At 48.9% G+C, this 25,942-nt stretch overlaps 1 protein-coding gene across 3 annotated transcripts in view; it reads left to right on the forward strand.

Moving 5' to 3' along the window:
• Nucleotides 1-25,942, forward strand: part of LOC144159406 (locomotion-related protein Hikaru genki-like) — a 250,860-nt gene that overhangs the window by 141,732 nt on the left and 83,186 nt on the right. Inside the window, exon 1 of one of the 3 annotated variants that reach the window (XM_077690876.1) lies at nt 9,117-9,239. The exons of the other annotated variants lie outside the window; for them this stretch is intronic. Coding sequence (XP_077547002.1) covers nt 9,200-9,239 — 40 coding nt within the window. The 5' untranslated portion in view covers nt 9,117-9,199. Of the gene's footprint in view, nt 1-9,116; nt 9,240-25,942 lie in introns of those variants that run through there. 3 annotated transcript variants of the gene reach the window in all.

Consider the following 25,942-nt stretch of genomic DNA (forward strand, 5'->3'; position numbering starts at 1 on the left):
TCGAATTCACTGTACGTTATTCTGGGGACGCCGGTTGACGACCGGTTCAATTGATAAAAACAAGTTTTTTATTACTTCAGTGCTGTTAAACAAGCACCAAAGAATGACATCCAGGTAGCCCATAGCAATCTGCAAACCCGATTTTACCCGATTTTTACAACCCGAGCATGTTTCAGGAGATTCGGGTTCAACCTGATTTCTCCCGGATGGACCTTTTCAAACCAATGATTTGCACAATCGTGCGCCGACGGTCCGCCGTTCTCAACTAGTACTTGCTGGAAGCAAGCCCCCAAAACACAGCTTCCGAACTCGCTGAGTATTGCCATGAATCTACCGCTCGCTACCCCAGGCTGGCAAACGCTGCGCTGACGTTGTTGTGCCTAGCTAATGGAAGCTTTGTTGTCTAGGGAACTTCCTCCCAGTTGAGATACGTTCAGTAATCAGACAGGTCTCAAATGAAGACCGACATGTTGCTCAAGTAGGTGATAATGTTTGTAAACACGGATGAGTGAAAAATCATGACCAGCTTACTGTCAATAAAATGTTTCATTTCTTAGAAGTTAACAATTTTCTTTATTGTCATCATTACTGATTAATTTCCAAACAAATGCCAAATTTCAGATAGCCTTTTCTAGAAAACCCTGATGTTCCCGCGACTACCAGCTTGAAATGAACAGCAATTTTAACGCGTTAAAGTTAAAAAGATCGGGATACCGCCTAACATAAACTGTGAGAAAAACCTGATTTCTCCCCCATTATCAGTTCTAAAAATAGCGCCTGATTTTTATCCCCCGATTTAAAAAAAAAAGAATAGAACCCGAAAACGAACAGCCGAACGTATAATGAGCACAGTCGCCAGAAGGTACTACGTGCGCCTCTCTATTAATAGTCGCTCTGTTAACTTGGCGACGGACTCCGGAAAAGCGCAAATGCTTGCCCTATGACGTTATCGCGTTCAATGGCGTTTTTCTTTTATGGCGTCTTGGTTGCAAGACTTGCTGCTGAGCTAGTTGGTACATGTTTACAAAAAATTACGCCCATCTTCCCGCGAGGGAACCCTGGTGTGATGCGACGCATCGGGGGGTTCAATTGGTGTTTCCGTTGGGTTGATTCTCTAAATCGCGTGAAACGTGTTGTGAACGCGTATGATGCATTTCCATCACATGCGGGTGTTCCTATACGCCGGACGATGGGCGTAATTGTTGTGTCAAACCACTCACTGAAGGGACCGTCGCTTCCATCACGTCTTCATCGGAAGAATCAAGTCAAGCACAAAGTAGTCAAGCAAGGTCACGTCAAGTGCGAGAGCGAGCGCTTGACTGAACCACCGCAGCGCGATACCCGCTTTATATTCACAGCGCTTGAAGGAGAGGAGACAATGGAGGAGAGTCGCGCATGCGTGCACTTGCGCGCGCCGGAGCAGTTGTTAATGCAGCGTTACGCAGCGAAGCGCGCCCAAACAAGCGCGCCAGCTGTGGTATGCTAATGAGCCGGAGTGAGAGCGTTGCACACAGCTGTGGGAGAGAAGAACGGCAGAGGGATGCGGACGGACGGCGCGACGACGACGCAGAAGGGACATGCCTCAGAGCAAGAGATGCGTCGCATCTAAAAGAAGAAAACGTGGCGCAAACTAGACAAGGTCGAGAGAAGGTACGACAGATACAGAAGGCGCAGATATAGAAGCGCCTGTATCTGTCGTGTCTCCTCTCATCCACGTCTAGTTTGCGCCACGTTTTCTTCTGTCTTGTTGCATTTTCTGGCCACATGATATATTTTAAGCACAAAATAATTTGTGATAGCCAATGAAGGCCGCGTCTCACGCGGCCTAAAACGCTCGAAGTACGCGTAATGCTGTGTAATCGCGTGACATTCGCGATGTCATGCTGGGTTTGCATTATTTTTTTGCTACCGGTTTGTGTATTCCACTGGTCTTGAAAGACATTTAAGTATGTTTGCCAAATGCTATCTCGAAATGCTTTTACGAAATGGTGTTGGTGGTTAAAGTCTTGCTGTGCATCGATGATTTTCTGGTGGTTCTTAGAAGAAAAAATTACGCCCATCTTCCCGCGAGGGAACCCTGATGTGATGCGACGCATCAGGGGGGTAGCGTTTGGACTGACGCTGGTATTGGATTGTGTCAGTCAACTCGCTGAAGGGTCTGTCGCTTCCATCACGTTTTCATCGGAAGATCTTGCACGGAGGTATCGTCAAGCAAAGTCCAGTCAAGTGCGAGAGCGGGCGCTGGACTGATCCGGCGCCGTGCGCTCCCCCGCTTATATATTCCCGGTTTTGAAAGGAGAGGAGCCAAGGGGGGGGAGAGAGTCGCGCGCACCCAGAGCAGCGAAGCGCACACGCACAGCTGTTATGATAATAAGACGGAGTGAGTGTTGCGCACGGCTGTCGAAGAGAAGAATGGAGGAGAGTTGCGCATGTGCAGTGAGCGTGCGGACAACACCGCGACGACGACGACGACGACAACGGAGGGACATGCCCGAGAGCAAGAGATGCGTCGCATCTAATAAAACGTGTTTCGAGCATCAAGTTCATTACGTTTTCTGTGTTGGACGAGTTCTTGGGCCCACTGAATTCACAGCATGAGCTTTTGAAGAAAGATAACATCGGGTTCTTGGATCTGAAGCTGCATCCTCGAAATAAAGCAATGGAAGTATGCAGCGCGCACAAATATACCCTTGCGGCCATGCCCTGTAGCTCACCCCAAACTAGTGAATAAACAATTTATTCAGCTCTGTTTCACGATAGCTGTGAAAATCGTGTGACCACAGGGTCCATGGAAGTTTTGCGGATCATGCAGAAAGGCCTTGTATACCCACAGCATATACCTGCCTCTGTGCTTGATGGCACACTCGGGAATAAAAAAAAACATTGGCTCCAATCCACGCTGTGAAGGTGGTTGGAAAGCAAAGCTTTAAACGACACCCACAACAATTGCTGATGAGACGTCACTTCAATTCACACACGTGTCTCAGAGTGAAAAGGGAGATTTTGCCAACCGTTACTTGGAATTCGCGGGGGCGGCGTCCCGAACGCAACAGCAGCATCGGCCACGGCCGGGCTTGAGCGGCGGACGCCGCTGCTGTAGCCCGGCCGTGAGTCGGGAGAGAGAAAATGGGGAGGAGCGTCTTTCGAACGGTGAGGCAGCTGAACCTAGCCATCCTGATGTGCTAGCTTGGGGCTACACCACCGCGCGAGGCAAGCGTAGACACCGAAACAATTCGGAATGTGAGGTTAGTGATTATTATTTATACCGATTTTAACTAGTTAGTTTAGTAATTTTGAGAATTGCGAAAAAGCCGAGGGAAATTTTATAATCGCTATTTATCAGGACCAGTTGCTACTTTCGCCTTTTGTAATACCTGTTAAAACAACCGAATCGGTCGGTATTCACCCATGTGAAAACCCAATTCCCATTTGTGGCAAGCATTGCGCAAAGGGTAGCGTTTCTCTAGCGGCCAGATGTCTGCATGTGGCCTCTACATTTTGTTTTCCCGCCCTGCAAACCAATCCTTAACGTATGTTTGCCGTATGGCCACTTAATTCCGTCGGGTGCGGATTACGCAGGAGGGGCTGTCGAACAAGTTAATCAAGCCGAGCGAAGGCAGCGCGGAATGGACGCGAAGCTGCGCAAAAACAGGCCCAAAAAAACCGTCGCTAAAGCAGTCGACAAAGCCGTACCGCCGACTACACCGCCGGCGAGTCGGCACTTCCGCGCGGGAAACGCTGCGTAAATTGGCTGCGCCATCTACAGTGTGCTCCGTAAATGAAACCCTCTGCCCCCATTGCCGCTGCCTCCGCCGAGGTGGGAGTATGTTGTCCCGCACGCCACGGAAGCACTGTTGGCTGGTAGAGGTAAAAAGCTTTGCTTTAAAACCGAACCGATGACAAAGTATTCATGCCCGTGATAGGCAGCTAGCCAGAAAGAGAGGCCCCACGACCATGGGGACATACATTGGCGCAATCTCACATGTCCTAAAAACGACAGGCAAACGGTTAGAGGTGCGCGCGGCGCTTTTGGCGCCAAGCAAGTTGTTGAGACGGCGCAGAGTCAGCAAAGACGCCACCGCGCAAATCAGAAGCTATCAGAGCAGTCACCGAAGGAACTCGTTAAAGAAACTCTGCAACACTTTTCCTAACTTTTTCTAAATCTTAATTGCTTTCGTAACGCTATCAACAAACACATCCGTTAGAATAGGGGGTTGCAAAGCACCACACACGAAATTATTGCTTCATGTCCATCAGATAACGTAGAAACTTGCTCAAAAGATTTTTCTGTGTTTCCCAGCCTTGGCGTTCTCCGACCGTTTGAATTACGTCATTACAGCGGTGTAGCGGCTATTGGCCGGCTTTCCTTAAATTGCAGCAATGAACGCATTCGAAAGCCACTTTAAACAGAAAGCCGCAAAAACAAAGCAGAAACGGAAGGCGCATCTGTTGCGACGAACAAATCACACAATGCCGCTCCGTGCTGGCGAAAACTATAGCTGTCGCAGTGCTTCCAGACGCGAAGGAAAGAGGGAAAGCGCTTATCGGAAGTGTTGCAGAGTTCCTTTAAGGGCGCTACTTGCAATACTCCACTTTCACGTGGAAAAAATTACGTATGTCAGAGCTCAGTGTCTGAAGACCATTTGCGCAAATATGAAAATGGTGTTAAAGGGGGGCTGGAAGGGCAATTCGTCTTCCGGTACAAACGGTGTTCCTGCGCATAGAACATCTTTTTCACGTTGGGAAAACGTGAAAACCAGGCCATGCGAGACATCATCACAGCGGAGGAGATTGTGCGATCCTGCAGTGATTGTGCCCATGCGGCGCATTTCTCCTTTAACGATCACGAGATAGCGCTTTTAATTTAAGCATGTGTGGGTGCACTACGAAAACGGCGAACGGATTAATTTTTCCGGGTTGACTAATTCTAGTGCTTTTGTACGTGAATGTTCTCCGTAGAAATAAACAGTGCTGCGTCCGTGACTATCTCATCCTTTTTTGCGTTCTTGCGCTGTAGTAATAAAACGAGGTTAGCAACATTTACTCGAAATTATTCGAATCGCCATATGAGGCCTTTTTTTTTTTAAATGAGCGAAATCCACAAACCGAAACTAAGTCAGATACAACTGCAATGACAACAAAAACTGGGCAACTTTCCCCTAAAAATAGTGGCCAGACAATAGGTGAGATAAGCCCATCAAAACGTGTACCCAGATCGTAGTTCGTATGAAAAATGAGCCAGACGCTGCTGCTTCAGGAATCAAAATGAGCCAAATCCATTTGCCCAATGTTAGGTTGCTTTGGGCCTGGCTGTTCGGACTGTTACGTGGGTTATAAGCGCTGGCTCTGCAATAAACTTTTTGTTGAAAGTTAGCGCTTGTCCCGTGCACTCCTCGTCCTGTGTTTTTATTTGGCGCTTGTTTTCCGTCTGACGATGAACCAACACGCCCAAACCTTTTCCCTTCTGTTACGTGGGTGAAATGTTTTTTTTTTTTTTTTCACTGCTGGCTTATCATGAATTCAGACTGCAATTAAGAGATCGTTGAAATATGTGTCCTGAGGCGTCGACGACAAAGTGATCGAAAGAAGGGAACGAAATGAAAATGAGATATCCGAAACAATAATTACACCTCGTCTCCCACGTCCCGATGGAGTAACTCTGGTTATATTGATTTTTTATTCTCATATTTGCCATTGTAGTACTTAACTAAATAGCCGCCGCTCACAAGTCCTGCAAAATCTCCCCCCCCCCCCCGCCCCCTCTGTGGGTACGAACCATTTCATAAAGGTGAAGAGGAAGATATGAGCAGCCTTCTTGTGAAAAGTTTTGACAATTCACTGCCTTCAGGCACGCCCAAGAAAATTATACCAGGGAAGAATTTGAAAAGAGCTGCTAATGCTGCAAAGAAGACATATTTCCTTCACGTATATATAGTTCTACTGTTCTTGAAGCCCTGTTGCACATGTTTAATGTTTTTTTTTCCTTCAAAACTCCAACGCCGCATGCTTGAAAGTCAATTTAATTAAAGTTTTCATAAGAATGTCGCATCAAGAGTGTTTCAGTTCACTGTGAGACAGATCCAAACTTACCACCCCAATATTGCTTAAAATTCGCCGCATAATTTTTAAATACTTATGGCCATAAACTTCCCCTAGCTGACAAGCAAAACTTCTCGTATAATAGTTTTGGCAGCGTTGCGTTTCGGTCCGGCAACAAACTTCCGCTAATTTCTCAAATTCGCTTTAGGTGGATTTGGCTCATTTCGAAAAAGAAAAAAGAAAACGTCTCATATGTCTCACGAAGCAACCAGAAGACCGAGAGAGTGGGATGAACGCGCTCCCCGAAATGAAAGGCAGCAAATCCATTGAGAGGCTAGTTGCTCATCCCCGTTTGTGCTCGCGACTTTCGTCTATCCTTTGTTTTCCTCAGTGAAACACGCTCTTTGAACGATTTGAAGAACATATCCCGGCATCACAAATGCAGAAACAAAATCCACTTGCAAACATAAAAACACATACAGCAGAAACTACTTTGCCAACAACAACGAAGAGCTTTTTTGCGGGAAGCATTTTTTGTGGTTTCTACATTCCGGCAACGCGCGGCAGAGCGTCTTTTGTCGGCACGCGCAATGGATGAGTCGCGGGTCCCTGCAATCTCGATCGGGAGGGGTCAAGCTGGTCATCGCCAAGCGGAATAACGCGCAAAAATGGCGGGAGGCTAGACATAGCACAGCCTCTTTTGGGGCAAGTTCGGTTAAGCCATGACATCGCATCATCGTCGGGCCGGCAACTGGACTTATAAATATGCCCGACTCATGGATACTAAACATAACTTTGCGTGTCGCGAAACTCATTTCGCAACGCACCTTCAGCGGGTTGTCACCATGTCGAATAGATGTTGCTGGCTTGCGTAACGCTTTTTGGGGGTATATATACCTATTAATAGAACACAACATTAACCACTGAGAAAACGAGTGCGCAAAAAAATTATTTCTGTTGGGCAAAACTGTATTGAATATTGCCAGATTGACTTGCACGACGCCCCAATAACCATGGCTGTAAAGCCCAGTGCCCTTATTTCGCTTCAGGGCATAATCGCATGCTACAGAAGCATGCATAATTTATCGTGCCACGTCGGTACCGAAACATAAGGACTTGAGAAGATTGCATGCTATCGCAGCAGGGTGCAAGTGACAATATACCTTAAGACGGATCCCCAGGCGCCCGGGTCCTCTGCCATGGCAAACATCATTAAAATTTCTGGGAGCATTTTGACTGTTCTTGCCTAAGTTGTACCGCTTTGGAAAACTGGCAATGTATCGGCACAAATGTAGGCGAGGAACGCGAAGAAATCCAGGAGATAACCTGGAGTTATCAGTAATTGAGCTGACTTGTTGATAGAAACGATTGATTGAGACTGCTTTGTCAAAATTATTTTTATTAGCTACCTTATAGAGCCGTGGCCCATCCCCACGCGTACGTATGGGCTAACGGGATCAGATTTGCTTTCTTACAACTTCAACTACGCCATACATTACGAAAGCAATAACCCAAGCACCGAGAGCTGACGTTACAAAATCCCACTGCAGCGAAATAAAAACGTAAGGACATGTGGCACGTTGCGAAAACTAATGAGCGTTTTCTGAATTCAGGCATTTATTCATTTGCCTCCGTAGATGAAGGAGCTGGCCCTAAGAGCTATAAAACACGGGCTTAAACATCTTTTTTCTGTTCATTTCCCATTCATAAATAAGAGGGAGCTCACAACGAAATACAAATCTGTAGTTTATTTCTCTAAACATGCGTGTAAAACACATGGTCAGTAAAAAAATAAGGGGGGGACTTGGCCCCGTATGTTGCTTTTTTTGCAAACGACTTCGAAAAACGACAGTTTCTCCGCCACCCCGACCGCTTCCACGTTCCTATAGCCGTACCTACAATTCAGGCAGACTCAACTACTCAATGCGAAATTACTTAACAGAGTTAATTGGTTACCGTCGACGGCTTACGATCCAACAGTCAGATACTCCAATCCGACTTTTTTTGGTCAACCGATGTACAGTTAGGTTGCTCGGAGCTTAGTGCGATTACAAGCTGCTCTAGTATGAACATCACATTAGTAAATGGTTGACAAAACTGTACGAAGATAGTATAAAAATTATTTTCTTAATGCGGGCAAATGAATGCGCACTAAACAAAAAGAACTCACAATGAAGAAGGGGGAACAGGCTAAAAAAATGCACTAACCACCGAACGTCAGTCGTTCATGCGACATGTGTTTGCCTGTTCCTCGTCCTTCATACCGTACATTTTTAGCGCGTTCAGTTGCTTGCAAAGACCAATACACTAGCCCAATAGTACGCTTGAGCCACCATCACAGTTCTTTGAATCCCCCCCCCCCCCCCTGCCCCCCAACTTCTGCAAACCCCTGAATCCTAACGGAGCCTCCATTTTTCCTGTCGGACTAGACTGAGTTCCCCGTGAACAAAAAAGAAAAAGAAAAAAATATCAAACCCCCTTTCTCCAGAAAAAGACGGTTAAAACGCGAAGATTTTTTTCATACAACCTGAGTCAAAGCGAAATTCCAAAATTCCAAAATTCACTAAATCCAAGCCAATGCATAACCCTCCTTAGAGGATGTATTTTATCATCGTCATCGTAGCTAACCGTGTGTACTGCCAAACTATGTTTTACATATTACGAGAGGTCCGTTGTGTTCAAAGACCCCTCATGGTTATGTTGTGGTGTATGATGAATGTGCCCTTGGAAAAACCAATTGTGTAAAGTTGGCTTTGCTGCAGTGTCTTTTACTCCGACGTCAACGCTATCAGCGAGGCATTGTGAAACCCACTGTGTGAAACAGGCTTTCCTGCAGTGAGTTTTAGTCGGACGTCGGCGCCACCAGTGAGGAATCGAAAGGTTCGCCTTAAAAAGTAAAGAAAATTCCCTAAATTGAACAGCACTGCTCGAAGCAGTCCGAAAGTGAGCGTGATCCAAGGCCCACCAAGTGGTCTGCCGGCGAGCAGCGATAGATGGAGCCACGTGTACGGGCAGCGCCACGCCAGCCACGCGGATCCCCACGCACCGCGCGACCGCGTTTTTAGCAGACGACGGGCCCCCGCTGGCCAACTCGTGTGGCGTTGGCCTTCCAGCGTGCGGCGGTGTGCTTTCGCTTTCGCCAACTGCGGCCGAGGCAAGGATGCGGCCTCTCGTGCGGCTTTGGATACTTTGCGCCACAGGTGAGCCGCCGACTCCCCGCTCTTCTCATCTGACGGCGCACGTGCTGCGCTCGAGCCAAACAGCGCGCCGCCCTTATGCGCGGAATTCATTATGCCGCGGCGCGCTGTGATGTTAAGATTAGTGAAACCGGGGTGGCTGGTAGGAAGATATTGGCGTTGAGGGCTTTATTGTAAGAGGTAACTAAATTAACGCAGCAGTGCTTCCTCTGAGGGTCCTCGAAATTACGGAATTTGCAGGTGGCGTAACGCTAGGACGAAACGATTTCTGCCGCCTCGCTAGCGAAGTATCTTCGGTGGTAGCAGACGGGGTACTTTATTTGTAGCGACATCCGCGTAAGTGTTATGAAACCCAATAACAAGAAAGAAAAAGATAGAGAAAGACACATCATGTAGGTACCGAGATAGTGAAGGAAGGTATTTTTTTTTTGTAGTCCCGATGGCTGGCAAAAATGGCGTTTTATTCCTTTTACCTTGACGATTCTCTGGACCTCAGCTGTCAATTTAAGCACTTTTAAGACAGCACAGCTTTTCACGAATTTTAAACTAAGTTTGGCAGACAAGGGTTTTTTGAACTCCTCACTGTGATTTGTAATTGTTTTATTTCGTTTAATATAAGCGTTCTTTTTGTACAAGAGAAGACACCGCTAGGGGAGAAACAAAAGGCGGCTGTAGATCAGCTTGACCAAGGCCTTTCTTCTATACTTCGCTTTAACTGCACGAATGGCCCAGCCTGAACCTTAACCGTAAGCACAAGTTACTGGGGGGCTCCATCTCGAGTTAATGTTTACTCGCCGCGGTGGTTCAGTGGCTAAGCCGTTGTGCTGCTGAGCACGAGGACGGGTGTTCTATTCCCGCTGCGGCTGCCGCTTTTCTGGCGGGGGCGAAAATCGAAAAACGCCCATGTGTACGGGATTCCGGCGCACGTTGAAGATCCCCATGCGGTAGTAATTAATCCGTAGCTCTCCACTACGGCGCGCCTCATCACCTACGTTGCGTCGGCGCGCTAAACCAACACCCTCTCTATTTTGCTAAGGCCTTTCCACCGGTCCCATGACGTCACGTTAAGGGACCTTTCGGGCGCGTCGTTCCGCTATTTCAGAGAGTCGCGCCCGTTTGGCCTGTAGTTCGGTTACTGCCACAGTTGGCTGCTAAGTTCTGAACTGTTCGGTGTAGAGATTCCGCTCATATTTCTTTCTTGGTTGCTGTAAACATTAAATGGCCTAGTTCATGCTTAGGACTACCATTTCATGTGCTTTATTTATAGGTGTTTACTTTATAGCGGAACACATCTTACTGTATAATACTCCACCTTTGAGCGCCTATTAAGTTTCTTTCTCCATTAGTGCAAATAATTTAATATACCTAGCCAAACGACAACATTGCACATTATTTGAAGTTTTCACAAATTTTTCTGCTTAGCTGTTAAAACTCATCATTCAGATATGACCCAAACAATAATGCTGGGCTGTAGAAGTTCTACAGTGTGTGTTAATGGGTGCAAACTACAGTCATGCCATGTCATATATGTAGCCTTTGTGTGCACCACTGAAGTACTGGATAGCTAATCCAACCGTTATAAGAAACCAATGAAGTGTTCGCAAAAACGTTTTTATTGCATCAGGAATAACGCTTTACTTCTTCGGAGTTGCTGCTTTGCGGGCTGCGGCCTTCTTCTGCGCATTGTCTTGTATGATGTCATTTCTGAGCTTGCAAAAGTTGTTCAAAACATTATTGGTTGCAACGCGAACTACCAAGCCCATAAGCGTTTGTGCAGTGTGGCCATTTTCACACATCTCAACGTCTGGTTCTTCCAGAAGTGAAATCGTCTGCGAAGTCACAACGCCACGTTGATTACTACAGGATAGAAAATCGTTCACGTTTTCTCCAAAAGACAACTTTTCTGCAACTAGTTTTGTCATCAGTACCATATGAACTGTCCATGGCTGCGGAAATTTCAGGCCTCCTCTCGTCAGGTTAGCTATCATGGCAGTGTTTTCCACTTCGATCTCGCGGTTTTCAAAAACCAACGTGCTGAAACAAGTAGAACAAGAAAGCTTCTTTGAAACAGAATGAGCCGCGTACCCTGCAATATAAACTATAGCATCCATATCGGAGTGGCCGCTTGTTATATCATCGTCAGCAACAGACACAGAAAAGTTGCACGCCAGAAGATCTTCGTTGGTGTCTCCACACTCGGCCTCCTCGCGAGGAAATATCAAAAGTTTTTGAAGACGAAGCTTCTTCTCACACTCATACAGTTGGCGCACCGAAATGTGGTACTGCGCTCCTGCTAGCTGACGGTAACGGCCAAAGTGGTCATCTAGCGCATCTGTCTGAAACTTGCCCAGCAATACGTACTTGAAGTGAAGTTCTTCCAAGCAGTAGCGCGAGAGTTCTGGCTCCTATGCAACAAAATTGCAGTGTCTTACCCTCTAATGCACTGTAGGTGTGAAATACTTCCTTGGAATGGCCCGCAACCACGCTTTCTTCTGCACTTCGTCTCTTGGGAAGCAATAAACACGCACTTTGGGGCCATTGTCATAGTTTCCGCGGCACCCGGGAACACAGCACCGGCCCATGTTTCACGAAGTTGCCCTCGTTGCGACACGGCAGGTGTTCAGCGTTGAATTCTGGGCACACTTTCCATTCGAAGGCTTCTACACGCACACACGCCACAAAAGGAACAGGACCGACAGACTCGGGCGAGTAATGAAATACTGCACGAACAGCACATTGAAAGACAAAGGCAGCGGCTTGCCGCTCACCGAAAGATCGAGTTCCCGCCAGAACTTGCCCGTATGAGCCCGCCAGCGGAAACAGAGGGAGCCGTGCTGCCTTGCCGGCTCGCGCCAGTCGAGCGGTCGGACACATAGCGTGACGTAGCGCGTGTGGAAAGGAGGGGCTGGAGAGGCCTGAAAAAATTGAGAGGGTGTTGGCTAAACCCAACAATCACCATCGAGTTAATTCTTTGTCCACCACCAGTTCCATGAAAACTAAGAAAATCCACTTTGTGGGGCTCATGGTCACGGTGAATGGCCGCCGTATACGCTTTCCCCACGGATACTACGACGGTATAAAACTTATTTCCAGCAAGTAACCACAGCGGAATAACTACTGTCTACCTTTTTTCTTTGGTGGTTTCTTATCGATACCCGTGTTTTATATGCGACGGCATCTCATTCACTCGCCTTGTCCCTCCATACGGCGTTGTCGTTGTCCGTCCACACCCCTCCCCCATTATCCTCGCCGCGCGAGCTGCGCTCTCCGCCGCTCACCCCCTCTCCTCTCCGATAGCGAACACTCTCTCGCGAGGGGGCATTGGATTGGATTCGATTGGCTTGGCTTGGCTTGGCTTGGATTGGATTGTATTTGGATTGGATTGGATTGGATTGTGTTGGATTGTGTTGCGTCATAGCCGCGCAACGTTGCGTCATAGCCGCGGCAGGGGGTTCACGGCACGTTACACGCGATGGGAGAATCAACCTAACCGAAACAACAACGGAACCCCCAATGCGTCGTATCTACACAGATATTACCGCGAGGGGAGGTGGGAGTAATTTTTTCACCCTGCTCCTGCGCACCAACTAGCACAAATGCAACCAAGAGTGACGTTGATCTTATCTGCCTGAACTCAATTAGCTAGATGTAATAAAGAAACATACCCGTTGTGAAATCTAACACCCTTATACAATATTAACCGCAGAAGAGTGCTCAGACTTCTGTAAAGAATAAAGAGGCTGCTAAAGAGTAATTTGCAGAAGAGTATTATTATTTTTATCGGCAGTTTCAGTCGTGACCGCGTGGGTGTTCAAGTCAGTAGATTGGGTCGCTAAAGGGCTAGGAACAGGCACGTGTTGCTACGAGGTTGCTCAGTACTTACGAACATTGGTTTAAATGATTTCCTAGTATTTATTGATTGACTGTAGGGTTTACCGCGCCGACGCAACGCAGGCGATGAGACGCGCCGTAGTGGAGGGCTTCGCATTAATTTTGACCACCTGGACCTCTTTAACGTGCGCCGAAATCTCTTACACACGGGCGCTTTTGCTTTTCGCCTCCATCAGAAAAGCGGCCGCAACGGCTGGGAATCGAACCCGTGTCCTCGTGCTCAGCAGCACAACGCCTTCGCCACTGAGCCACCGCGGCGGGCAATGATTTCCTAGTAGCCATCAGATATCGGCGGGCATGTTTTTATCCAGGTAGCATAAAACCACCGTTAGGTTTTAATTGCGCACTCTAGAGAGTTACAGACGTTGTCTAATTATAATTGAAAATTTTAAGCGTGGAGTGGTGAATACAGGACAGGACGCACTAGGCTCACGTCTGTCCAGTTTTGTATTTGTTACTTCACCCAGGGAATTTTTTAATTATGAGCGCGTTCTAACTTTCCCAGCTGCCTTTTATTCTAACGCTCCAGGTTAACGTTTGCAATGTGTTACCCATCTCCTGATGTTTTCCGGTCTAGCTACATGCACTCTCTATCAGAGAAATGCGCTGAAAAGCGCCATTTCGATTGCCCGTACTTCGTCGCACAATTTGCTGATGTCAGTGTGACGACACACTGCTGACACCAGCGCTGTAGGAAATTAACTAATGACGAGCAACGTTCACGCGTGCAAACCAGAGTTCTTTCAATTGTTGCGAAACTCCCTTCGGAAATAATACGCCTGTGTGCACGCCCTTCCCCTCGCTCGTCCCTCTCGACCGCCTCTTGGAATTATATACCGGGCGCTGCGGATTCCAGCGAGAAAAAGTGCCGTGAACGTGCAGCAGCTGAACTAAACTTCTTGCGCACTTTTTTCAAACGCCATGAAGCATCAAACTTCTCTTGACAGTTGAATGCAAGCAGTTTTGATTATTACAGCAACTTTGAGCGACCATGGTAACATACTAATTATCGCGGTGCATCGTCCGCTAGCTAAACTTCCTGCCGACAGCTGGATACGTACCTTCACTGGCACGTGCCGTCACCCGTATGCACAGGGCGCTGCGACGTTCATTTAGACGCTCAGCGGCGTTGTATTCTTGCCCAGTGGCGCACCAGTCACCAGCAATAAAGGGTGCTCCGCGCTGCGCAGGACGTCTTGTGGCACTCATCTGGACATTAATGCTTTCATATTCACAAATAAGAAGCACTTAGCTGGCCTAAGAGTATATTACAGCGTAGCTGTATATGTCTCGAATTCCACATATCGTCTGCGAGGATAAATAGGCGTAGAACAAAAATTTTCCGCAACAAAGAGCTAGGGCTTTGTCTTTTAAAGACTATAGTCTTTCTTGGGCTACTTAAACACAGGAATTTTGATCTGTCTGTATGTCTGTCTGTCTGTGACTCGATTCAGCCACCCGGCCAAAGCAAAACAGTGCCTGCGCAATAGTCTTATATGGTCACAGCTAAATCTACCCGTCTAAGTCCGGTGAAATGTTCATACTTGTCAACATTGTTGAAGAAGAACAAGACATTACGCAAATATAAGACAACAAATAAATAAAGAAGTGATATTTGCAGTGTTCCTTTATATAAATCATGCATCCTTGACTTTTGCGAAATTAAATACTTCATCAACTGCAGAAAAAAAATTCCTTCCGCCTTCGCCTGCTCTCGCCCGCGCCGCTATAGCTCCTGGCGCCATTTTAAGAAATCAACCGGCAACAGTTACGAAAGGTTCCACTAGATAGGTTCCACGCACGTGGAGTAGGGAAACGCGGTTCTATAAGCGTTGAAGTAGGGCGCCTGGATTCACGCACGTGTGTCTTCGCCGTACGGCAGCGTTGGCATCGAGACACCCGGTTTGGAGCAATGGAACGCGGCAAATTTAAAATGATTTAGGCAAACCTTTGGCGTCTTTACCTTGGGAGGATCGTGACGCAAGAGGAACAACATGAGAGGTGAGCGGGAAAGCCAAGGGAGGCATTTACTTGGCAAAAGTCGATAAAGAGTATTGTCTTTTATTCTTGAAGGACTCCTGGAGTGACGTTTTGGCCGGCGTTTTTTCTGTCCAGCTTGAATGGTTTCAGGAGCGACGTTTTGGACTGTGTCTTTCACGCCACGTGTGCATCACCGCTCGCCTCTTTACACGCGCTGGGGTGGAGTGAGGGGGCCCGCCTGCATGCCCAGCTTCGCTGGTCATCCTTCTTCACAGCGTGGAAGGAATTCTTATATAATATTTTAAAAGCGAAGCTGTTCAGCAAACCGTAATTTTTCGTGTCGGCAGTTACGAATACCAAGAAAATGCCGAGCGTGCGCACGTGTTCGCGCCCATGTAAGCGCGGGCCTCGCGGTGATCGCCAGGCAGTGAAGAAAACCAAGAAAATGCCTAGCGTTCATGTGTGCGCGCCTCGCGAAGACCGCCCAGCGTCCCCTGCGCACGCTCGTCAAGCCAATCATACCCACTTATAATAGGAGACTGGCCAAGATTGGAGAGACCGCCTGGCAGTTGAAAAAAACCAACAAAATGTCGAGCGCTTGCATGTGTGGGCCTCGCGGTGACCGCCTAGCGTCCCCGGCGCACGTTTGTCAAGCCAAGCATAATCACTTAAGAGATTGGCCAAGATTACCGATCCCCCCCAACCCGAAAAAAAAAGCTCCAACGTTCGCCGTAATCGTGGCAACACTTGCTCGGAACGAGAAAGACACGTCATGGCGTACGCCCATCCAAGGTGATGTCCAATGATTATCATTGCCAAAAAATAAAAGAAGCTCACACACATGGCAACAATGATAGAGTAAAGGTCGTTGTGGCAGCGAGGAATAAGCAAATCGGCTGCAGTCCTGGACTTAAACGTTCGTGATGGTCGTGAAGGGTGTGTACAGCATCACTACCTTCAAGTCTTCCGCGTTTGTGTGAGCTTCCTTCATTTCTTATTACCTTCGTTTTGTTAAGAGAGAGATTATTTTTTTGTGCCCTTTAAGTATAATTTTTGACCGTATTCGTTCCTGACGCCAGCATCACCGCATTTTTTTACGGCACTCTGTTGCGAAACAGGTTTACGGCCTGGCGCTATGTCGTGATATAGACGATTGCAACTGCCTAACAACCTGATGCGACCAGAAATACGAACTAAACGCATCCACATCAATGTCTATTTCAAATTCGAAATTTCAAATTTCGCGGGTTTAATGCGCCGAAGCAACACCTGGGCTATTGGAGCGCCTTAGTGAAGGGCTCCGGATTAATGTTGACCACCTGGAGATCCCCAATGTGCTCTGAAATCTGGACACACGGGCGTTTTCGCCTTTCGACTTAGTCTGAAAAGCTGCCACAACGGTCGGGGTCGAATCCGCGTGGGTACCTCTTTGAATTTAATTCCATTCACCTTTCGTACTTTAGCTCACGTATGACCACGATTGTATTTATTTATACTAAATGATAAGTTGGTCGACAAAGGCGCGCGAAAAGAGCATGGAATACCAAGCGAACCAGTCGACCTCACGCCACTTCACAACTCCCCACAGAGACGGTGGTGATAGTGTACGTACAAGATCCTCGCTTTCCCCCTCTTAACACCCCCCGATACGGATTGCATGCTATAGAGTGGCTGTAGCAGTTAACAATCTCACCGACATCTTTACAGGGTTGAATGTGCTGGCCTGTTGCCCACGTCCTGCATCTGTAAGAAAGTTTGCGTAAATGCGTGACAGGAGCCCATCAACTTCTTTGTCCGGCTTTCTCTCTCTCTCTCTCTCTCTCTCGGTATAGCTTCGTGTGGTGTAATTTTTTTATGTTGTGTTTTATTTATTTTTTTTTTTTTGTGATGTCAGACCTTATGTAAATCCAGCTAGAGGACTCTAGCGGAAACCGCAGAATGAAAGCGAAGCCGCCGCTGCTGGCAGGTCGTTCCCGGTTCATAGAGAGCGGCAATCTAAATGGAGCGGTCCCCGCGCTACGGACCATCCCCAACGAGCCATTACAGCTGGTCTTTACATGCACGCTCATCAGGAGAAAACAAAGCAGGCAACAGGGCGGGCGTCATCGTTCTCATGCAATATTCGAACGCCCCACTGCGAGTGCACGTTCGGGGCGCTGTTTTTCCGGCGCGGACTCAACAGAGCCCCTTGGAGCGCTCCCTCGGACGCGATCGGGCGAGTGTGAGCGCCCGAACGAATAGGCCGTGTCACCGCGGCCGTCAGAAGCGAGCGACGGTGTCGGAAGCAGCAGCGCGTGTGTGAGCATAAACGAGCTCTGTGAGGACGAGCGTGCTCCGAATAATGCGCGGCCACCGCCAGGGCTACAAGGGGGAACAGGTGGGGCGGATGTCGTTGCCCCGCCAGAGCACAGGGAGTTCACGGCGAGCCTTAATTAAGTCTGGAACCGAGCAAAATATGCTTGTCTTGAAACAAGGCAACGTCAATACACGTCGTCAGAATTCCCAGAAACGTGTTCGTGTTTCTGCAATGGAGTGGGCTGCGTGTTGCGGAATCACCATACAGAGGGCTGTCAATAACTTATAGCAATGTTTACAGAGTTCTTGACAAGGTACAGGCGTATTCAAATACATTTACGTGCCCAGCCATTAATCAGAGGCTGTGCTTAGGCGTACAAAGAGCGATGGAAAGAAGAAAAACACCTGTTGCCCAGGAGAAAGCTAATCCTGAAAAAAAAAAAAAAAACATGCTATCTCCACCAACGTGAAACCTAGGGAGGGGCGAAGCATGCAGTGTATCAGTGTATTCTTGGCACCTTTGAGTTTTTGCCCACGGAGATGAAACCGTGGGGTAAAGGTATACAGCTGCGCTGTAAGAGTCTCGTGTCTATGAAGCACAAAGGGCTCTGCGCGAGGCGTTGGAAAACGAGTGTCCCGGTGTGTTCTTTTAGTACGCGTTACGTTCTAGCACGAGGCGTTGGAATACGAGTGTCCCGGTTTTAATACCGTGACTACATGAAACGACGACGACGACAGGAGATGCCGACAGCCTAGGCCCCTAAACTGCTTCGCCCCTAAAAATGCTTTGATGAGCTGTCGAGGTAAAAGTGGCGAGGTAAATGATTTTTCAAGCACGATGGCGATGAAGCTATGATTGCCCGCGCTACCACACGCAGTGTCCTGTCCAGCTCCCTCTTTTGCGATCAGCTCCTGCTGGTTGAGAGAGCGGTAGAATCAAGAACAGCACATGGCTACCTGTAAGAAGGCTCCACTTCCACTAAGCTCTATCTGCCAAATAAAAAAAGTTTTATATATCTCTCTCTCTCTCTCTCTCTCTCGATTCCTCGACATTCAACAGAGCTGCATGCTTTTCAAAGCAGGAAAATTCACTATGAGAGCTTTATCCATCCGCAACGCGCCTTTCTATATTCCCGTCCGCCCTGTCGACCTGACGTGCATCCGTCAGTCTTCATTTGCGCCAGCGTTGTGTATGCTGATGTAAACTACTACTTCCCTGCGTAGCGGAAACTGATGGCCTACATATTAATAATAATAATAATAATAATAATAATAATAATAATAATAATAATAATAATAATAATAATAATAATAATAATAATAATAATAATATAATCAGTGGCAGCAGCAAACTTCCCAGGTCCACTGCAGACGAAGGCCTCTCCCACTGACTTCCAAATTCCAACCGCTCCTGTCCTGCGATGCTCGAGTCCACCCACGAATTTCTTTATTTCATTCCTCCATCGTGTTATTGGCCTTATTTTATTTAAAAAAAACTCGGGAGATCCGGGACACTGTCACGAACAACGACGCCAAGTTCTCTTTCAAGTAGGTCTGCTTGTATCTAATATTTCACATTCGAAATTTAATTGCGTATGGGGTGTAACGCGCCGAAACTAGACAGGTTATGAAGCGCGCCGTAGTGGAGAGCTCCGGATTAAATTTTGACTACCTGGTTATCTTTAACGTGCGCCGGAATCTCGAACCCACGGGCGTTGTTGCTTTTCGCCTCTTAGCCACTGAGGCACCGCGGCGGGTTCATATACGAAGTTTGACGCTTAAGCCACACCATGGGCTACGAAGGCTGCCGTAGCAGGTGGATACGGAATACTTCGGGGGTATGGGTGTGCTTTAACGTGTGCCGGAAAACAGTGGGCCAGCGTCGTCCAATCAGGATGCGCCCTACCTGCCCGCTGCAATCGCCCACATACCAGGAGAAATGGAACAGCGGCCGGCAAGTACGAGATAACCTCCGATGCTGAAAACTGTAGCTCTTGAAGTGGCGGTCCTCAGAATATTTTTGATAACGTGCTAACATTGCTACGAAGCTTCAAGCTCCGGAACATCGTACACGTGCCTTGTTTTCTTTCTTTCCATTTGTTTTCGAGTTCGCCGTTCTGGTCCCTACGGTTAAGCAGGCATTAATGCAGCTTAAAGATGCCTCCTGGGGCTCAATTCTCTAAAACGACGGGGCGTCGCTTTGAAACGACGGGGTAGCGCCATGCAAATGCACGTGTTCCGGGGTTGGGGCCGTCGCTTTGAGGAGCTCTTCAAGGAGTGTGAGCCGCAGAAAAGCACTGTGGCAAGGCGCGAAGCGACACCCACTGCCCTCCATCGTTTCACTTGTCGGCCACCCGTTCTCCCAGGCACTATATACCGCAAGCAATTCACCTCCGCCGGCCATGACACCACCCACGTGCGTGACGTGCTCTCTAGGAGCCACACCGACCATTGAACATCTCCTTTGGAAGTGCCCAAGACTGCACGCAGAGCGCACATCTTGCAAACACAGCAACGTTACGTGTTTGAAGGACTGGCTCTACCCACCCGCAGCCACAGCCAAGCAGGTGTTTGCCTCCTTGTGGGACTTCGCTCTCGCCACTGGCGTTCTCCTGAGAACGTAAAGTTATCCAGAAATAATTGACTCCACCCTACCCACCCGCCCCACATAAGCCGAGTCGCCATCCTTATGTTAATAAAGTTTTATTTATGTATGTATTTATTTATTTATTTATTTATTTAGTTCACAGGCCCTCATGTTTTCGTTCCTTCATATGGCGTAGAATGCTAAGCGATATGGCTCGCCTAACCTCGCTTTTTCATCAAATGCATTCTCTCTCTCTCTCTCTCTCTCTCTCTCTCTCTCTCTCTCTCTCTCTCTCTCTCTCTCTCTCTCTCTCTCTCTCTCTCTCTCTCTCTCTCTCTCTCTCTCTCTCTCTCTCTCTCTCTCTCTCTCTCTCTCTCTCTCTCTCTCTCTCTCTCTCATCGTTTCGACTTATTTCCGATAAGATAATAACCTCGCTGTCTGAAAACAGGCATGCACTTCACCATGAAACTTACAATGCAATTTTTGGCCTGAGTTGCGAACGCTCTTGCAACGCTCGACCGGTTAGAGAGTTGTCAGCGTGCTCCTATAACTTACTCGCACCATCGGCCAATCTATCGAGGCTTTCTACTTTACTTCCGCAAATAACTTCACAACCGGCTGAAAAGTAGTCAGCCGCCCAGCGAGTTCAGTCACATTTGCATAGATCACATCAACATATAAAGAGAGGAGGATTGGACCAGCCGCTTCGCCGATAAAGCTGAATGTCTTAGAACGAGGTCATAGGACGGTAGATTTTCTGCTCTGTTTTGAGCTAGCGTTTCCCGCATCTGCGCTGTCTCCAGGCAAATGATACATGAAGAAGAACGTTCTTATTCCTTTTCCTTTGCTTAGAGCGTTTTGCATTGCCGGTGTTTGCGTGGAAGTGCTAAGCCAGCCCGAATCAGCCGACAGCTGCAATCACCCTTCCACCGCCTCTTCTTTTCCCTCTCCCATGCGCATGCGCCACTCTCTATTCATTACACGGCTGTTGTTGGTGCGCCACGTCAAACGGCATAAATAGGACAGCGCACGGTAGCGGCGCGCTTCGGGCCGCTTTCCTTACGGCGGCGTTTCGCCATCTTACTGAGAAACGGCGTCCGTGAAATGTAATTTCCGACTTCGGACGGGAATTCAGGACCAGCCACGACAGGCCGGCGTCTTCCCCTTGGACTGCACCGTAGCGCCCTGATTCCAGAGACTCTTTACCTCGTACGCGCTTGTCACGCCGTAAAACACCCTAACTGCTTTCACTTTTTTCACCTTTCCTTCCTTGTTTCGCATTTCGTAAGTGTTTCTCGGTGCGCTTGAAGAGGGTCGTTAAATGCACAATAAAATGCTGATGACGATTAAATTTTGGTGCAACCTATAGTTATGGGTTATATCGCGAATCGCCTTGGATCCACGATAATGTTGCACAAACTATCAGATACTTTAAAACATAAATGTTGGTTGACTTTTCTCCCTCCGGTACTTGCAAATAAAGAACTTTCTCCCTGCGTGATTGGTGGGAACAGTTTAAAACGGCGCCAAGTTTAAAATTAAAGATCACCGAGATATAGAAAATCACCCATGCACAACGCAGCTGTGATTATAACGTTGCGCGTACGAGATACTGCGTCTTGACATCTCACGAGACGTGTTGTGTAGGGTACAGTACTGGAACGGTTCGTCATCATTGTTTCTGCCAATGCAGGCATGTCCATTTGCCACACGTCTCTCATAGCCTACTGTCACCTTCATGATATAGCGGAATGAGATATCACGAACGCTGGTGAAACAATACACAAATGCATACCTCGGCAAGACGGGATGCCACTCACTCGCACTCGCTAAAAAATATATTTCACCTCAAGCGCTCACTCGCGCTCACGCGTACACTCGCACGCACTCGCACTCAGGCTCATTACTCACACTCACCACTCGCTCTCTTACACAGACAGACAGACAGACAGACAGACAGACAGACAGACAGACAGACACAGATATTTTCGCCTTTAAGTTGCCTAAGAAAGACTATCGTATTTAAAAGCCTTCGTGCAGGAGTGCTCGCATTCGCAAAGCGGTGCTACTAAGAAAGGGTCAGCAGCCTCCAAACGAAGACGCGCAAAGCGACGTCTGCACATTAGTGACGAAGCGTCTGCGCACCCCTCACGAAGCACTTCACCTGGCGCAATGACGTTGCACTCAAAGCCATGTGCTGGCGCCACCGACGTTATCGCTAGCAATTCACGAGGTAGGGATGTTCCAAAATATCTGCATATGTAGAAGTTCCAGTGAGAGTTTGTGAGAGCCATTTTTCGACCGCAGTAACCAGTTTTCAAATCGCAAAATGCACAGACCGCTCTACTGCCGTTACAAAAGCCTACGAAGTGCTGGTATTTGCTGATATATGTTATGGGCATTCACAATCGCAGTCACGGAGCACAAAGCGCCACAAGGTGCACAAAGTGCAGGCAGAAAAATCTTGCTTTTCCTAACCAGTTCACCCAGTGGCGGTCCCAAGGGGGGGGGCGAAGGGGGCGGTCGCCCCCCCCCAAAGAGGTCCTCAGCTTCTTATTTTTTTGTTTTTTTTTCGAAGCATTCCACTTGCGCGAGGTTAAACCCCACTTGTGCGAGGTCGCAAACGTGTTGCGACCGTCAGCAATACGGGCTCGAGTCAGCCGTTGCACCGCCTACGGAGAGTCAAAAACCACTGTGTCGCTAAGTGATTTGTGCGCAAGCGGGTTACACCACATACGCGCACACGCCGGCATTATTGTCACCTCCTCCGCAGAACTGGCGCAAGGAGAGAAGCAGTTCTTATTCGCCCCCACAAACAAACAAACAAAAAAAATAAAATCGCCCTCCATCCCCCCCTCCCCCCCACTCCCCCACCCCCTGCCCCCCCCCCCCCCCAAAAAAAAAATCGCCCCCCCCCCTAAAATCAATCTCTGGGACCGCTACTGAGTTCACCCCAGATATTTGTGGCTGTTATGAATTTTTCAAGAGTATATTATGCACTATTTCTATTCAACGAAAAATGACGTTTTAAATTGTGAGCTTACCGGCACACTTGGTTCCATGCTGATTCATCCTTCGAAGCCAGCCGGCGGCGCACATTTGCGCCGCAAACTTCTTGTAGCATCATCATCATCACGAGCCAACGCACAAGTCCCCGAGCATGTCCTCCAAGTTTCTCCTCATCTAGTCTCCTCCATCACCACTGTGACTGACACAAAAACCGACCTTACGCGCACTGCAGCCCCCAGGACGGAACATTTTTTTTTGTTATGGCCAGCTTACCAAGTACCATCTGGCTTGAAAATGGTAAACCTAACCAGTTGTCACCAGTTTGAAGGCTCCAAACACCAGTGAAGTTCGTTTCAGCGCAGTTCAGAGGGAAGCGATACCTACGGAAACTGCGTAGCGCCACCGACGGATATCAGTCGTCGCCACGGTCACCGCTTAGCCCACAGGGAGCGGCCTGAACCACGTCTCTGTCACTGCTACACATAACCGCACAACTCGCACACCCATCGAGAAAGGTATGCCCAACAATTTGCTCCAGTCGCCGCGCACGTAACTACGTAAAACGGCCCGAAATCCAAGCATGGGAACGAGGGTTCACGGAGCGTAGGACCGAAGACGCTGCAGCTGAGAGAGAGAGAGAGAGAGAAAGACTTTATTACGTGATCCTGCGTGGGGAGGGATGAGAGGAAAACCCTCGTCGGGGGTATTCTCCCCCCTCCTGCCTAGTCTAGGCCTCGAGGGGTGTTTGGCCAGTGGCCCAGCTCAAGCTACTAAGCTTCCTCCACCCGCGCCGCCCTCCCCGGCACCCTCGGAGTGCGGGGGGAAGGCGCGACGGCAGCGGAGTTCTCCGTTCGCTCTTGCCGGGCCAGGGCTTCCTCGAGCCGCTGGATGGCTTGCCTCTGGGATTCACAGTCCGACGCTGTAGTCATTGTCACTATGTCCGGCGGTAGATCGGACGGGGTAGCGTTCCCACACGGCGTAACATTGTCACTCAAGGTGTCACTGCACTTGAACACGCGCACTGCACCACTGTTCACCTGCCCGCCACCTGATTTCCCGTGTTCCCACAAGATGTGGGAGAGGGTGGCGGGCGCTCGCGCACACACACTGCACATGTAGTCTTTAAAGCGTCCTGGGCACACATAACGAGCCAGCGCGGGTGTGATCACCGATCTCGTCTGTAGCTGTCGGAGCAGTACCTGTTCGTGTCTGTTGAGTCCAGGATGCGGCGGAGGCTGTGTCTTTCGCTGTTCTCTGTAGTGTCTGAGTATGTCTCCATACCCTAGGAGAGGCTCGTGTTCGTCTTCTTTTCCTTGCGCTTCCTGGTCGTCCCTTGCGGCCTGAGAGTTCGAGGGGCGGGGGGGCGCCGCGCGGTGTGTAAGCTCGCGCGCGACGGCGTCCGCCCTCTCGGTTTGGTTGGCCGTTCCGCCGGGTATGGGGCCGACGTGGGCCGGGAACCATCTGAGGTATGTGGTATTCGTTTTCCGACTTGGCAGGATGTGGTGGGCTGGCGGCCCTATGACGCCCTTGCTGAAGTTGATGATAGCTGATTTGGAGTCACTTATTATAGTGGTGATTTTCGGATCGCTCTTCAGTGCTAGCGCGATCGCTGCCTCCTCCGCCTGTGTGGCGTCCCGGGCCATGAGGCTTGCGGCATTAAGGGTAGCACCGTCCCTAGCTCGAATTACCATCGCCACGTAAGTTTGGGTCCTGTGCGGGTAGCGGGCAACGTCGACGTACACGGCAGTGTTGTCAGTGTTGTAGGTTTCGGCCAGCGTCCTGGCTCTCGCCTTTCTTCTTTCTTTGTCCCTCTCCGGGTGCATGTTTCTAGGCAAGGGAGTGATGATTAGTTGTTCACACATTGATCTAGGCACCCGTTCGCATAGCTTGGCTTCGTTCCCGTGTTCCGTACTTTGGTTCCAATGCGTTCTAGTGCGGTTCGGGGTGCGGTGTCCAATCCTGCGTAGTATTTCTCTTCCAGTCGGTGTTGCTTGGAGTCGTGCGATTTGGGCAGATCTCTGAGCTTCACATATTTCGTCCAGGGTGTTATGGACTCCCAGAGTGTCAAGCGCTTTGTTGCTGGTGCATTGTAGCAGTCCAAGGGCGACCTTGTATGCTTTCCGGATTGCGGCGTTTATCTTGTCGCGTTCCTGTGCCAGCCATGCGTGGTAGGAGCCGGCATAGGAGATCTGGCTGACTACAAAGGACTGTAGCAAGCGAAGGAGGTTGGCTTCGCGCATGCCTTCGTTGCGTGTGGATATTCTCCTTATCAACCGGGTGGTGGTGTCGATGCTCGTCAGTAGCTTGTTTAGGGCCGTGCGGTTGGTATTCCGGCCCTCATCGATGTGGTATCCGAGCACTCTTATACTTTTGACGTGTGGGATTTGTGTTCCGTCCTGCGCGTGGAGGGCGATGCAAGAGGCGCTCTCAGCGGCTTCTCTTCTGCGCGAGCCCGGAGGTGTTAGTATTAGGAGCTCGGACTTTTGCGGTGAGCACTTGAGTCCAGTGTCGGCCAGTCCGGCCTCGACCTCATTTATCGCTCGTTGTAGCGATTCTTCGATGTGTCCATTGGTACCTCCGGTCATCTATATGGTGATATCATCCGCGTATATTGAATGTCTGACTGCTGGGATTTGGATTAGGCGTTCTGCCACTGGGATGAGGACTAGATTGAAGAGGAACGGGGAGATGACAGATCCCTGTGGGGTGCCAGTGCTCCCTCTCTTGCGCTCCTCTAGTTGTGTATTGCCAATTTGTATATTTGCGGTTCTATCCGTGAGAAAGGCCCGGATATAATTGTATGTTCTCTCACCCAGTCCCAGCTTGCTAACTTGCTTGAGGATGGCGGAGTGTTGGACATTATCGAAGGCGCTTTTAAGGTCGAGGCCCAGGATGGCCCTGCAGTCCACCTTGCTTGGCGTCTCGATGACGTCATGCCATAGTT

Source organism: Haemaphysalis longicornis, unplaced genomic scaffold (assembly GCF_048455015.1).
Source record: "Haemaphysalis longicornis isolate Haplotype H1 unplaced genomic scaffold, Haemaphysalis longicornis Haplotype H1 scaffold_10, whole genome shotgun sequence".
Classification (NCBI taxonomy): domain Eukaryota; kingdom Metazoa; phylum Arthropoda; class Arachnida; order Ixodida; family Ixodidae; genus Haemaphysalis; species Haemaphysalis longicornis.